Below are 15,892 nucleotides of genomic sequence, written 5' to 3' on the forward strand. Positions count from 1 at the left end.
GATTAATACCTTAAATATATGGCAATCACATATTCAACCAAGTATTTTTTAGCAAGGTTTTAGTAAAGAAGGAAGAGACAAACAGAGTATGCTAAGCAGCCAAACGGGTACCACAAAGTCCATGCACTTAACTGACAGAAAAAGCCCCTTAGCCTTCTTTCAGTCTACTTACTCTTATTTTAGACACAATTCTAGCAAGCTTGGAAATCTGGTTTCTCAGGCCACAGCAGACTAGAAGCAGCAAATCAGGGGCCTAGTGCAAGAGGCAGGCACCCAAGACAGCAGCAAAAAGTAAGAGCTGATTTTAAGGGAAGATAGAGAAACTGTGAACATGAGACATAGCTCAAAAAGCACAGCATTGCAGGGTGATAGAGCAGGAGGACACATAACTTCATCCATCTTAGCAGCCCCTAAGGGTACATTTCTGTTTACCACCCCATGATAGGAACCAATATTCTTAAAGATGACAAAGGAAAAGTTATTAGATCCTTAATATTCTAGAAAAAAGTACGGAAGGTACATTCCATAAGCTTTCCCATTCAACCATTTAAAAAAAGTTATAAATAGAGGAATTTGCCTCACTTACATGAAAAATTAACTCATGCACGTAAGTTACCGGTCAGTGGTGCCACGTAAATTGTTACTGTACTTGGGGCATTTTTCCTATATTTTCTCTTCCAATATATAAAGCTTTGTACCTTTCATTTTCTCATGTAAGTGTGAATTACAGAGACATGTTCTTATCCATAGAAGTGGAAGAATAAACCAACCTTAGTTTTGCCTGGTTTTCATTCAAGGCATGCTATCTACTTAAGTTCAAATAATGACTCAGCTGAGCTATTGTACAGTCTTAAGGCATTTAGTTCTTGTTTCATTGTTTTGTTTTGATATGGAAACAATGTATTAGGATTAAACTAAATCAGTTGAACTTTTCTCCTCCACATGATTTCTAATAATTTACCAAAATATTTCACATTTTATATTACTTATAGTATATAAATAAAAGTTGGTCACCAGAGTGAGATGACTCCAGGGTCCCTTCTAATTGACATCCCATTGACTTAAAACTTTGTGAAATGTATCAGAACTTAATTCTTTTTATGCTTTAACATCAAAAGCTTCTCCCCCTTTATTATGTGAATCAGAATATTACCATTTATTTTTTTAGAGAATTTTTAAAAATTTCTTGACCTATTTTACTAACATAACCAGATCTTGTATTTTTCAGCCTCAAAAGTTTCACTTCTTGGGGTGCCTGGGTGGGTTGGTTGGTTAAGTGGCTGCCTTGGGCTCAGGTCATGATCCCAGGGTCCTGGGATCGAGTCCCGTATTGGGCTCCCAGCTCAGCGGAGGGCCTGCTTCCTCCTCTCTCTCTGCTGTTTCCCCTGCTTGTGCACTTTCTCTCTCTGTCAAATAAATAAATAAAAATCTTAAAAAGAAAAGAAAAGTTTCACTTCTTTTTAACTACTGCTGAGAAGTCAGAATTCACCAACATCACTTAGCAATCCAAGGAATGTGGTATTTTCTGGAAAAACACCCCATGACATTATAAGGTCAACTATACCCATAGCTTTTAAACGATGGATCTGAGATTAAAACTCAAGGCTATCCTTTTGTATTAAAGCCTTAAACCCATATTCTTAAATTTTCTTAGAAATTTGCCTTAAATGTGTTTCTCCTGACTTGTTTCCAATAACTTGGGAAATCAAACCTGAGTCAGTACATCAGTTCTTAATTAAATATATTCAAACATACAATTTTAATGAAGTACAATTTTAAAGAAGACTTAACTTATGAAGTCAGATGATACAGACAACTGAAAATATAAGCAGAGGATCACAAATCAAACACCAGCAAGAGAGTGGCCCAAGGTATGCCAGATATGCAGGGTTTTAATGAAAGCTGAAAAAAATAAGAATTTTAGGTGTGATAACTGTTACCAAATCATTTACTACCATGACTTTCCTTTCTTCAGGCAAAGAGTAAAAATCTTGTCTTCAAGAGAGCCCCAAATAGCTTCTTTCATGCATTCTTACATTAAGTACTAGGTTTATCCTGGTAAAATAAATTATGGAAATGTTCATGTTAAAAGCTATTAGGATATTACTCCTAACAAGAATTATCCTGTCAAAATATCATTGTAAAATTTGGAAAGCACAATTACAAGCATTGCATCACAAAATATTTTTCACAGAGAGCTTCTTTTGGAAGGAGGATGGCAACAATTAAAACTAGTCAAAAGCCTGATAATAAAAAGTGAAATATTCTTAGAAAAGTAACAAACAAGAGTACCTACTTATAATTACATTGGCCTATTTGTTTTTATTTCCTAAGGTATTCATGGCAAGGAAAACGAAGTCCTAGACAGAGATTCTTAGATTTTTACTGTGCATAAGCATCACCTAGGTCTCATTCCAAAATGATCAACTAAGAATGGATTGGGAATATGGCCCCAAATCTGCAATATAAAAACAAGACCTCTATTTTATTCTAAGGTAGGTGCCCCATTAAAAAAAAAAAAAACCTGAGAAACACTGACTTTTAGACTATTATAAGAGAAAATTAGGAATATTCACAGGGAAGGTAATATTTTATCTTAGAAACCGTTTAAATGATGAAAGAAATTTTTAAAACTACACAAAAAAAGAAACTTCATTTAAAGTCCCAAGATCCTTATATCATGGTTTCAACAAGTAGAATTTTCATAGAATTAAGTTAACAACTAGTAAATAAAACAGATCACAGACTGGAAGATTAGGAATTCCTGATTAAAATCAGTCTTTTAAAATTAAAAAGTATTACCCCAGCACTGAATAAAACTGATAAAATATTATGAAGATATTTTCCCAAACCACTATAATAAAAATAATACAATAAAAGAATTAAAAGTTATTAAACTCTAGTTCTTTCTGTGTAAGTTTACAGATTAAGAAAAAGATTACCAAGTTTTTCCATAATTGCTTCCTATAAGTCCAAGGAGAAGAGAAGTTGGCAAACTAAGTAATTTATAAGGAAAGTATTATTATTTACGAATATAATCGTCAGTCTCAAAACAAGATTTGTTTTTTTCTTGAAATTTAGCTAACCATTGCTAAGTGATAAACTGGGCCCACCCTAAAATAATCCTAAGAGCTTAATTATGGATAAGTCCTAGAATTTTTGGCAATAGGCAGAATCACTGACTGTTCAGAGGGTCTCTACTATTCATATAAAGCAGAACCAAGTTTTTCCTCAGGTTAAAAAATAAATTTCCTAAGATTACTGAAAAAATTAAATAAAAATCCCCTTGGTATACATAAATCTACTAACTCAAAGGGCTAAGTTTACAAGAATCTGAATGTCTAACTCAAAATACAATCTATATTCATTGTGTAATCTTCTTGGTAGGACAGCAGCATAAATTACTACTCCTATACTCTTCCCAAGTAATGTTTATAAACTATGTCAGTGCATAAGGGCTATAGGTTTCAAGAAACAATATACTCCTGAAAATGTCACATTTTGAAAATGCAATCATTTAACACTGGACAATTTGGAAAGCAACCTCTTTTACGAGGTAGTTTGTCAATGAAGTATTAAGGAGACAAGGATGCTTTCCAGGAAGCAGACAGGATGTTTCCAGAATCTCATTAAGGTGGAGAGGGTATAGCCTCAGCAGCTCAAGTGACTAGCTTGTGTTAGTGGCACCCAGTGATCTGCAGGCAAACCTACACAAAGAACTTGCTGCAAAGTTAAGAATGGGGCCTTGGACCAAAGAGATCCCACTCTGACATCATTCCCTATTAGTTATAACACGAACAGAAGATAAACACAAAAAAATAATTGAAAGGCTAATTTTTAAAACAGTACAATGTTTTTCTTTTAAAGATTATTAGGACATCTTAAAATTAACTACCAAATACAGGTATGAACAAGGAAATGTAAGAAACATGTCACAATCCCAGTACTTTTGACACTGCTTTTTAGTTCCAAACCCCAGTACACATTAATTGTATGAATTCAATTTTTTTTTTTATTCAGAACCTGTATCTTTAAGACTGGTATAAACAAAAATAAAATACAAACAAGTTGTTATTAACATAATAGCAGCAGTTATTAACTGCGAGAATACAGTAAAAAGGAGTCATACTAAATGTTAGTGTTCTTGCAACAGAATTATCCCAGTCATTTTAGCAAATTCTGGCAAGAAATGATAAATTTGTTTCTTATTAAAAGTACCTAAAGAATTCCCAAGATTGATCAGTTGTACTGCAAGTAAAATAGCAGTTTATTTGAAAGAGCCCTTACCTTTCTCTGACTTTCCTAAAAATTTGCCATTTACAGGTTAGCTACTATTTTCAGAGCAGTTGTTCAAACCAGGGTTCTTGCTGTAAATTCACATCTCAGCTTTATATATAGTAAACTTAACACTCGTTTTCCCTTTCCAGTGGATCACCTATCTAGTGTTGAAGCTAAAACACCTGCATAAAAGCAACAATTTAAAATCCTTCATGTGAATCTTGGTTCTTACTTCTCTTCTACCTCATTTTTATTTTCTTGTATTATTTGTTCTTCCTCCTCATCACCAAAAGTCTGTTCCTGCATGGTGGTAAAGGAGAGAGATCTAGCAGCCACTTCTGCAGCAAGACCAGCAGTGAAGGTAAAATCCGGTGACAGCTGGAGCCGTGCCAGCCTCTGCTTAATGGAGGGCTGTAATAGGTCCCTGGGAGCTGGATGGGCAGTGGACAGGCTATCTACATCTGCCTGCTGACATTCCTCTTCACTCTCACATTGGTAACACACTCTTTCTTCAGCTCCTTGGAGGAAGACTTCATTTGCAGAATTGTCTTTATTTTTACCATCTAGAGGGCTTTCAGATAAATACTCAGTCCTACTACTTATTTCATTGTCAGCTGTGGAGGGTTTACTATTTTCCTCTTCAGTATCATTTTTACCAACTGTCCCCATATCTGAATCCACTGATGGTTCTGAATTACTTATGGGTTCCACTGGGTCTACAGGAGACAAGGATTTCAACACAGCTTCAAAGAAAAAAAAAAGAAAGAAAAAAAGAAAGAAAAGTAATAACTAAGGACCCAGCAATGATTTAAACTTTAAACTCCAGTAATTTTTTCTTATAAAGAACAATAAATCAAAGCTAAATAAAACTTTCTAGTAAAATCTATATGAATTTATAAATCCAGAGAACTTTTTATAAGAGATAGAATGCCTAAGAAATGAAATGAGATGGGGTTTTGATGAAGATTATAAAACACCTCACACATTCTCTTATTCAAAATATTAAAGCAGTGGTTCTCAAAATGTGGTCCCAGACCAGCAGCATCAGTCATAACCACAAGGTTACTGGACAGAAATGCACATTTCTGGGTCCCATCCAGACCTACTGAAGGGGGGCACTGTGAGTGGGACCACCTGTGTTGACAAGCCCTATGCTTGACTCTGATGCACACTAAGGCTTGAGAACCTCTTATGAAAGAATAAGCTGAGTGATTTTTACTGATAATGTGTCAGTTAAAAGGCCTAAAGTCATCCAGATAATAATCACGATCGACAGCACATATATATTTACAAGTTAAAACAGCATGGAAAAAAATATGCACATAATTCAACTTACTTGCCAACCACCTAATAAGACCCTGATGAAAGTAAAGCCATAACTTCTACACATTTTGAAATGTCACAGAAAAATGGAAAACAAAACCTGTATTCAAAATCAATTTTGTACAAAGCATAATACATAAATATCATATCCATACGGCAGAAGTTGTCCTTTCAAGGAAAATGAAGATTTATTTAGCCCCTCTTGATGTTAGTAGGCAGTGGGTTGCTTGCTAGGCAGTCTCTCCTCCCAGTATGAGGGGTTAGTACAATACAATATATTAGGAAGCATGACGGAAGAAAAGAAAGTGCTTCTTGAAGATCTGGCGTTTATTTAAAAAATAATTTGTAAAAGGTGTCCATTTCCAAGAAACAGATCCCTAAGCTGCAGTAACTCCACTAGAGAAGCAGCAACAACAGAAAAAAATGGCCACAGCAGGTTCCAGTGTAGAATATCCCTCTCTAATTCCATTCGGACTTTACCCCTGTAGGCAGAGATGAAAACAACTCTGGAAGATGTACTGAAATTTTTCATGGAAAAAGCATTTTATGGTATCAGCAGCTTTTTACTTATTTCCACAAACAAAATCAGCATTACTGCCCTTTCAAATGTAAACTACCAGAAGCACATACCTGAAAAAAGACACACATTTCTTTCATTATTATATCCTTGCCCATATTGTCAACAGGAGATTTTAAAGCTATATGGAGAAAACACTAAGCAATAAAAAGGATACAGGTTTATATACAATGCTATTTGCAGTCTTCCCATACATTTTTAGTCAATAAATCTAGTTCTTAAAGAATGCAACAATTAAATAGGGCAAAATAATCTGTACAACTGCAGGATCAGGTGTTGACCCTGCCGGAATGTAAGCCTCCGGGAGTACAAGGATTTTTGTCTCTTCGTCTATGCACTAGGGACACAGGAGTAAACAGTGCCTCAGGAACTACTTGTTGAATGAGTAATTTGCTGACTGAACACTGTGGGGGATACTAAAGCCCCCACTGATTGTAATTTCATTACAGAGACAAAAACACTGGATGCATAGAAAACAAGAGTGCCTAGGGGCGCCTGGGTGGCTCAGTGGGTTAAAGCCTCTGCCTTCGGCTCAGGTCATGATCCCAGGGTCCTGGGATCAAGCCCCACATCGGGCTCTCTGCTCAGCAGGGAGCCTGCCTCCCCCTCCCCTGCCTGCCTCTCTGCCTACTCGTGATCTCTCTGTCTGTCAAATAAATATATAAAATCTTTAAAAAAAAAAAAAAAAAAAAAAAAAGAAAACAAGAATGCCTAAAACAATCATCTCTGGTTCACGCAGGCCCAGCATATGAACAAAGGGGCTGCAGGAATATCTTAACTGCTGCTCCTGGGAAGTTCTTAACCCGCTACATAAGTTGCTGCTCAAGACTTCCTTCCAGTTCCTTCCAGTGCGCCTCCTGGTGTGAGGCTCTGTAGTGGTGGGAGAGGTAGCAGGGAGAGGACGATTCATGGACGAGCAACTGTGAGAAAGGACAGCTTGGGGAGAAGATAGGATTCTTGGTATAAAGAGATCAACATGCATGTTTTTCTTTTATTAAGGTTTTTTTTTTCTTAAAAGTAAACTCCACTCCCAATGTGGGGCTTGAACTCATGATCCCAAGATGAAGAGTCATATGCTCTACTGACTGAGCCAGCCAAGCACCCCAGCATGAATGTTTTTCATGAATAAAAACAATGTTTGTGGAACCATATTCTAATTAGATAAATATCACCAGAGGAGGATATCTGTACTAGAAAGAACAGGAAATATAATTGGAAATGATGGACTCATTTTGACAGAGAGGCTTGAAACCAGGAAAAAAAGTTGAGATTTAATACGGTAGGAAAGGGAGAACCACCCTAGGTTTTAAAGCTAGAGAGCCATTATCAATGTACTACTGTTTGAGAAAAATCTGGAGGGAGTCTGCAAGGATAGAAGCTAGCTTAGAAGCCATCTTCTAAGGGTAGCTTAGAAGAAAAAGCTATTGAAAACAGAAGTCAACTGGGGTGCCAGGCTGGCTCAGTCGGCAGAGCATGAGACTCTTGATCTTGACGTCATGAGTTTGAGCCCCACATTGGGGGCAGAGTTTACATAATAAAAAAGAAAATGGAAGTCAGTTAAGGGACTATTACAATATATAAGCACAATCTAATAAGGACCTGGGCTATAAAGGGGGCCAATGGGAAGGATAAAATCAAGAAATGTGCATCTGGACAAGGGAGAATGGTAGGGCTACTAAGAGAAGAAAGGAGAAACCTGAGGAACTTTCCAGATGTACAGGTAATCTATAAACTTCTAGTGAAAAAGAGAACAGGAAAAGAAGGCAGGTGATTTTTTTAAATATATATATATTTTTAATAAACATATAATGTATTATTAGCCCCAGGGGTACAGGTCTGTGAAAGGAAGGCAGGTGATTTTGAGGCTCCACATAAGTACTCTATAAAAGGGGAATCCTACTCTCTCTACTTAGAAATCTACAGAAGTTAATTCTCAAGTAGGAATTAGCTAGTTTGATATTGTTAAGTATTAAACTACCCCTCATTCCTTCCCCTACTTCCCATGAACTCTGACTAAAAAAAAGAAGAGCAGGAAACTTAATGGAGTTTAACGCTAATTGTCAGTATCGTCAGTATCCAAATATGGAGACAGTGTGCACAAAAACACCTCCTCTTCTCCCATCTACTGAAGTGCTCAAAACAATTAAGGAACTTTAATGATGTAGCGAATTGGCCTAGGTCTTAATTCATTTGTTTCAATGGTGAACACAGAGTTATTAATTTGGGGCTTCACTGAGGTATTTATGATATCAACATGAAGAGAACAGAGTTTAGAATCTCAAATTCACTAAATTTGAAAATACTCTAATTTTTTTAATGCACCGCCCATTCTAAATAAAATTTAGTAAAACATCAAATACCTGATGAAAAAGTATGATTTCATATTCCCAATTTGACTATATACCTATTCTTTTTTTGATCATATTGATTTGTGTTCACAAGAAAAAGTACTCTACTTGCTGACGAATCCCTAAAATTAAAGCTATAAGAATTATATAGCTAAAATAATCCCCTACATCAAAAATAACCTTTTACTCTTATGTCAGCTTACCGTGATCACTAAATAGAAGTTGCTTCCACTTCTGCCTTTCGGCCTCTGATGCTTTAAATCCCAGCACAGATTTTAGTTCTTGGAGTACCCTCTTGGATTCTTCATGCTCACGCTTCTGTCTCTCTCTGTCTTCTTGAGACAAGTAATAAAAATCATCCTTTCTGAAATCACTGTCCATATCTGTATCATCTACATAAGCTTCTAATTCCTGAAAATGAATACAAGGAAAAGCACTTTACTCCGAGCAGACAATTTTCTAGTAGCATTCATTAACTTGTACCTACCCATCTCCAAAATTAAAAAATGAAGACTCTTGGCACAGGTCACTAAAGCAAAGGTGGGCAAACACAGCAAACATATTACTATAGATAAACTGAAGTCTTAAAAAAACTTAACAGTTGCTACTAAAAGGGATTATGGATAAGAAAGTTTAATAACTTCAATCACTATTTTTCTGCTCTGATATCATTCTATAGATCTAGTCAAGATTAAGATTAGTTATTAGCTCTGCAAAACCATTCAAAATTAGAAAGGCTGGTAGTTTGGGGGAGGTGTCAGGTATGTTAAGTCTTTTTGTGGTAGATATTTGTGGTTCTTTCTGACTTTCCAGGGAATTTGAACCTCATTTTATGGTTCTTCTTAACACTGAGGAACAGACTAGGATCCTTGCTTCCCAGGCTCCTTGCAGTTATAGGTCAGGCAAATGACTTGGGATCCTCTCGTCAAATGTACATGGATCACATCTGACCCAGAAGTTTGTTACAAGGGAAGCAGGCATCTTAAGGAATTCATTCTGTTAAGAATGGTGGCAGGTGAAGTTTCTAGAAATAGAGGTTCTAAAGGGAGTTTTTATTATCCAGTGACAATGTCTGCAGCTAGTTACTGGGCAGCGATGTTGCTGGAAAGGGAGAAGTTCTTTTGAGTGATTCTGGATATTTACACCAGCCTGGTCCAAACCTATGTGGTCCTCAGAAATATTCTGTCAGTCATGTACTGTTTTGTTTTTTTTTTTAATTTTTTGTTCGTTGGGGCGCCTGGGTGGCTCAGTCAGTTAAGCATCTGACTTTTGGTTTCAGCTAGGTCTCCGGGTGGTGAGGCTAAGCTCTATGGGCTCTGTACTCAGTGGGGAGTCTGCTTGGGATACTCTCTTCCTCTGTCCCTCCCCATGCCTGCGTGCTTTCTCTAATAATAAAGTAAAATCAAATCTTCAAAATCCCTTGTGTGTTAACAGTAAACAGAATTGGTCTCCTTTTGCAATTAAGAACTGAGTAGACAATATGACCAAAGGAAAAGAAGTTTTCCTTAAGATAAGCAAAAGAAGGGGCGCCTGGGTGGCTCAGTGGGTTAAAGCCTCTGCTTTCGGCTCAGGTCATGATCCCGGAGTCCTGGGATCGAGCCCCGCATCGGGCTCTCTGCTCAGCGGGGAGCCTGCTTCCTCCTCTCTCTCTGCCTGCCTCTCTGCCTACTTGTGATCTGTCTGTCAAATAAATAAATTTAAAAAAAAAATTAGCTTTAAAAAAAAAAAAAAAAGATAAGCAAAAGAAATCTTTGTCAGTATCTAATGAAATCATTAAAAAATTGTTTCCTTAAAGTGAGGTATACTATACATACTGCCAAATGCACAAATCTCAAAGTGTATAGGATTCTTACGTATGCACACAGACTGGTAACCGCTAGTCAACATTTCCAGCATCCCAGAAGATACCTTTACCAATGCACTAATTCTTAATGTGTTTAATCACCTAAGTATCTAAGAAATAGTAAGGTATAAATAACATATAAATTCGCTGGTAGATTCAGTGGATTGAGTTCAAGGCACTAAGAAAAAATGATCTGACATCAGTTCAATACGTTGTGTTGTAATTTTAAAGCTCTTCACAAACATAAATTTAACAACTTGGTCAAAAATCATCCATGCCACTTACAGAGAAAGATAGGCAACCTTTATATGTGAAACTCTTCTTTAGGGGGAAAAAAGCCCTTTTCACTGTTACCTGCTCCTCAGGGATTGGATCTTTGTCGGCAATGTGTAGAGTAGGCTGCATCAAAGGTACCACAGTACAACGCGGATTTTCACATACTATCTCAGGCTTGCCTTAAAAAGCAACAGGCCACACGGAAATGAGTGAACAACTAATTAAACAATGTTCTTAATACTAATATTTTGCCAATTTCATAGTCCAACTTGTGATTATAACTTCTAATTTATAAAAAAAATTAAGGATGTTAGAGTTAACAGTAACGGCAGCAGATTTACAATTTAAGTTAAATTAAACTCTTGGAGGAGTAACTTTTCCCTCCTTTCTTCATCTCACCATAGTATCTGGCACACAACAGGTATTCTATAAATAAATTTTTGTTCATGGCACAGGAACACTCTCAAGACATACCACCATTCCTCCCCACAAAAAATAAACTTCAATCCTGCACTTCTCTTATATTATTTCTATTCTCAGAAGTTAGAATTGGAAATGAGTTTCATAAGTAATAGCTTGAAAAGATCACCCAGGTGTGAACTTTAATTACTTAATATTGGTGTTTGGTTTCTAACCACAGGGTTACTTAGTCTCCTATCTAGCTCTCTGCTTTTCATCATTGTCTCTCTACTTAAAAAGAAGAAGGGTTTAAACATCTAGATTTTTACCTTTCAAGAGTAATGACAGATAACTGGTTGGGACCAGGGTTGGGGGGAGACTCCTGGCTGTCAAGGGCTGATGTGGACAAAGCACACAGGACTGGAGTCGACAGCAATGTGTCTTAGGGGACAGCCAATATTGTCAGGCAACTGCTTACATACAAGGGATTGAATAAATAAGTAAAAATTGAAGATAGTGAGAGCCAAGTTTCTCATAATCAGAAAAGGGAGGTACAAATAGGGAGAAGGACAGAAGAACTCTGTAGTATTGGGACTGAATTGGAGGTATTGGTGTGAACCCACGGCATGTAACGTATATGGACAGACAGATACAGAAATATATCTGTGTAAATGTACACACACAGATATATTTCACAACCCTGTATGTTGGGAATTGGTAAAAACAGTAATGCCGCAGTGGCTATGAGCATAGTTGGCACCCACATCTTGGTTTCTAAGTACCACTTTCCCACTAAAGGATTGAGGGCTTCTTGGACACATGGCTGATGTTAGGGCTGGGGGCAAGGAAAGTATGAAGATATAAAGAAGTGATCAAAGGAAGAATGATGGTGGCACAAACCACCCTGAATGGGTTGGTTCCCTCTGATTAAACTCTGGACAATTTGAGCAACAAAATAATAATAGTAACAAATTATGATCCACAAAATAAGAATCCATATATCCATATTGATAAAAATAAGTGGAAAGGAGGGCTGCTTTGCCTCACAATAGAAGGCTGACTAATAAGTGTAAAAGGAAAAGTGGAATTAGAAAATTACCATTTGGTAACAATCACAGTATCTAATTCAAGCAAGAACTACTAAACTGGTGGATCCTAAAACTAGTGGGTGAAAAAACTTTAAGCTATTTTATTTTATTCACTTAGAAAATTCACTCTTTTTGGTATCTAATTTTATAAGATTAGACAGATCAGAGTCATATAACCACCACTACAACCACAACCAAGATACAGATACAACCAAGATAAAGAACAGCTCCCACACCTCAAAACATTGACTTATGCTGCCTCTTTATAACCTATGCCTCCCTTCATATCCAATGCCTAGAAACCATTAGGCTGTCTGTTGTTCCTATGAAATCATACTGTTTTAAGAATGTCATTTAAATGGAATCACAGACTATGTAGTATTTGACTCTGGCTTCTTTTGAGTAACACATGCATTAGAGATTCCTCCATTGTAATGATGGATCAGTAGCTTATTTCTTTTTTATTTCTGAGTAGTATTCCATGTGGATGGATAGAAGAGTTTATCTATTCATCAGCTGAAGGACACTTGGACTGCTTCTAGTTTTTAGTGATTATGAATAAAGCCACTATAAACATTTGCTTATAGGTTAACGTGAACATTACATTTTTATATCTCTTGAGTAAATCTCTGAAATGATACTAGTGGGACATATGGAACATATATGTTCCAATATAGTAGGAATAAACTTATATAACCTCAGAGTATTTTTTTTTTAATAACATGCTTATCATTTAAGACAAGAAAGGCTAAAGTAGAATTAAGAACATAAAAGCTAAATGCTGTGTGTGATCTGGATCTGGGCATATAAGATTACTGTTGAATCAATCAGTGAAATTAGAATGTGATCTGTGGATTAGAGAGCACTATTGTATCAGTGCTCATGGCCTGATTTTGGTGGTATATTGTAGGTATGTAGGAGAATGTCCATTTTCAAAAATGCAAACACAAGATTTAGGGGCAAGGGGTCTCATGTCTGCATCTTACTCTCAAATGGTTCAGAATAATACCACCGAAAGAATTTATAGACAGATACACACAGAGGTAAGGCAAATGTGGTAAAATGTCAACAACTGAGGAATATGGGTAAAGAAAGATACTTTGAACTATTCTCATGATATTTCTGTAGTTCTGAAATAACCTAAAAAGAGCAACAGCTAACTAGAGCACCTGCTTCTTAAAAAAATCATACAAACATTTTATTCAAAGTTCCATTGCCATGGCCACTATGAGCATTTTAGTGAGAAAGTTTGTAAATGACTTATAGCTTAATTTGTATCATTGTCACTTACAAGCAAAAGCCACATATGCAGAATATCATGGTGTATCACCTGCCCAATGTTTTGGAGATAATTTTAACAATCATGTTTAAGTGACTAAAATTCAACATCTCAGAGTATGCCAAGGGCAGGAATAAATGGAACGTATCTCTAAACACCCAGTGGTCTTCTGAGTGTTTCCACTTAAAGAAAAGGTACTCAAGAAACTAATATTACACTGAATGTTAACTAACTGGAATTTAAATAAAAACTTGGAAAAAAAAAGCCTGCCCAAAAAAGCCTTAAAGAGAAAAAGCTCTAGACTTAAGTCATATCAAAAAGTTTAACATGCATAAATGTTTGCATACATCAAAAATCCTTGGCAAATTTACCCTTTGAAGAAAAAAATTACTCGCCATTTGTATTTTAGATGTAAAGGAAATCTATTGGTGACGTATCAGTAATTAGCATGTTAACATTTCCTTTGAAGAAAGTTAACTTTCACTACATACTTATTCAGCTTCTTAAATACATTAAAGTATTACAGATTTAGCTGTAAATAAAATAGCGACTAACAAGATGATAAAGCACTGATCATCTTTGGCAGCAATACAATTTCTACATACAAATCTGATTATCAAAAAGGCCCAGGGGACAAACATGGTATTGGTTTGTAACACAAAATTAAAAAATATGCCACCAAATATTTACAGTGAATTAGTGAAATGAGCAAAAACTAATACAAAATCTGGGTCAAATGAAAGCAGTTTTGCGGAAAATTTCAAGACTACCCTTTGCCCAGCAATATGAGGCATTCCAATGTCACCATTAAATACTGGCACTTAACACATCTCAGACCCTTACTAACGAAGACACAGTGCTGCCTACTATAGCACTCATACACTATTTCTGAAGGCCTGACGTATTCTACCGTAAAAGCAAGACTCAATTTTTGGCCCCTAACTATCAAACTCATTATTATACTAACTAGAAAAGAGTTTCTGGAAGTTCTAATAATGGAATAATACTATTTAAATCTATCCCTTCATTAAGTTTTTTAAAAAGGAGGTATAGGATCCAGAGAACTTCCAAATCATATTCACTTATTGTTCGCAAAATAAAAGCCAGACTTTATATTCAGTGTCAAATTGTATGTGTAAGTTCAGCTTTTCTTTTAGTAAACTAAGAAGTTTTGTTAAGTCACTTACATCATAGCAATAAGAAATCCACCTAACAAAATCTTACTGGAGAAGAGTAAGAATGTCTGATAAATGTGTACGAAGGAAAGCTCTCATTGGTACCTTTTCTATCTGTGTTTCTTCGGAGCAGGCGATCCACTTGAGAAATGGCCTCTTCCCAGCAATTGTTGCTTGCCTGAACATGGGGCTGAATCAACTTTAACTTCTGTTCTAGGATCTGATAAGATTCTGCTACTAGTTCTTGTGTTTCTTTAGTACAAACAAGCTTTTCAAGTTCATCTTCAAGAATTATTACCCTAAGTAATAAAGAAAAACAGAAACAGATTTCTAAAATATTAAATGGAAAATGTCTAATTCACAAGGCCTATTTAAGAAATAAGCTTATAAGATGAAAAGAGTTTTGGAGATGGAAAGTGGTGATGGTCGCCAACAATGTCTATGTACGTAATGGCACTGAACTGTATGCCGAAAAATGGCTAAATGGTAAATTTAATGTTATGTGCATTTACCACAATGTTTTCAAAAGCTCATAAAGGACATCACCTATTTATCCAACAATATTTCTTTTACATATATGAGGCTTTTATGAGCTGAAAGGATAAATGAAGCTCATTTCATACTTAATAGGAAACATAACTGAATCAGGGAAATTAGGCATATCTATGTAAGCATAATATCATAACATATAAAGTTATAACAACATTTTATTTCCATTTTACAGATGAGGAATTAGGTCCAGGGAGTTGAAACTTGCCTGAGTTAGACAACTGGCAAGCTGTAAGTCCGGGCTGAATCTAAGCCCAAGAGTGTAATACCATAGAAAGATAAAGACCGCGTTACAAGAATTCAGAAGAGGAGAAAGTTGCTACAAGCTATGGGTACAGAGAGGGAACAACTAAGGAAGAGGTACTTTTGAGGAAGTACTGAAGGACGGACAAAATATGAACATGTACAAAAGATAAGGAAGGTCATTCTAAACGGTACATGGGAAAAGGCATTTATGCAGTTTGTTTGGACTGAAGGAAAGGAGGGAGAAACAGAGAGAAAGGCAGACTATCATCAGGTTATAGCAAATCCTTTTAACAGAATGTTTCCTACACACTTTAGTCCATGCTGCTATACTCTGAAACCAGTGAAGATGTGCAGTTAAGCGAAAGCACATATATGCCTCAGATTCATTATTTTGGTAGTGAGCACTCTAGAGGCAGCGAGAACAGTAAAAGGGTTATTGTTTAGTGTACACAACTGGGAAGAACAAGGACGAGTGAGAAGGAGGAGTGAAACACAAAACAGATGTTTAGAG

General features: G+C 36.2%; 1 protein-coding gene across 3 annotated transcripts in view; it reads right to left on the minus strand.

The window, feature by feature from the left end:
• Window positions 1-1,733: 1,733 nt before the first annotated feature.
• Window positions 1,734-15,892, minus strand: part of VEZT (vezatin, adherens junctions transmembrane protein) — a 67,431-nt gene continuing 53,272 nt past the window's right edge. For all 3 annotated transcript variants that reach the window (XM_080811425.1, XM_080811424.1, XM_080811423.1), the window contains exons 9-12: window positions 14,692-14,885; window positions 10,724-10,824; window positions 8,730-8,937; window positions 1,734-5,021 (exon numbers count right to left, since the gene is read on the minus strand). In XM_080811425.1, the coding sequence (XP_080667551.1) occupies window positions 4,507-5,021; window positions 8,730-8,937; window positions 10,724-10,824; window positions 14,692-14,885 (1,018 nt within the window). In that variant the 3' untranslated portion in view covers window positions 1,734-4,506. The remainder of the gene's footprint in view (window positions 5,022-8,729; window positions 8,938-10,723; window positions 10,825-14,691; window positions 14,886-15,892) is intronic.

The sequence above is a fragment of the Martes martes genome (genome assembly GCF_963455335.1).
Source record: "Martes martes genome assembly, chromosome: 8".
NCBI classification, from domain to species: domain Eukaryota; kingdom Metazoa; phylum Chordata; class Mammalia; order Carnivora; family Mustelidae; genus Martes; species Martes martes.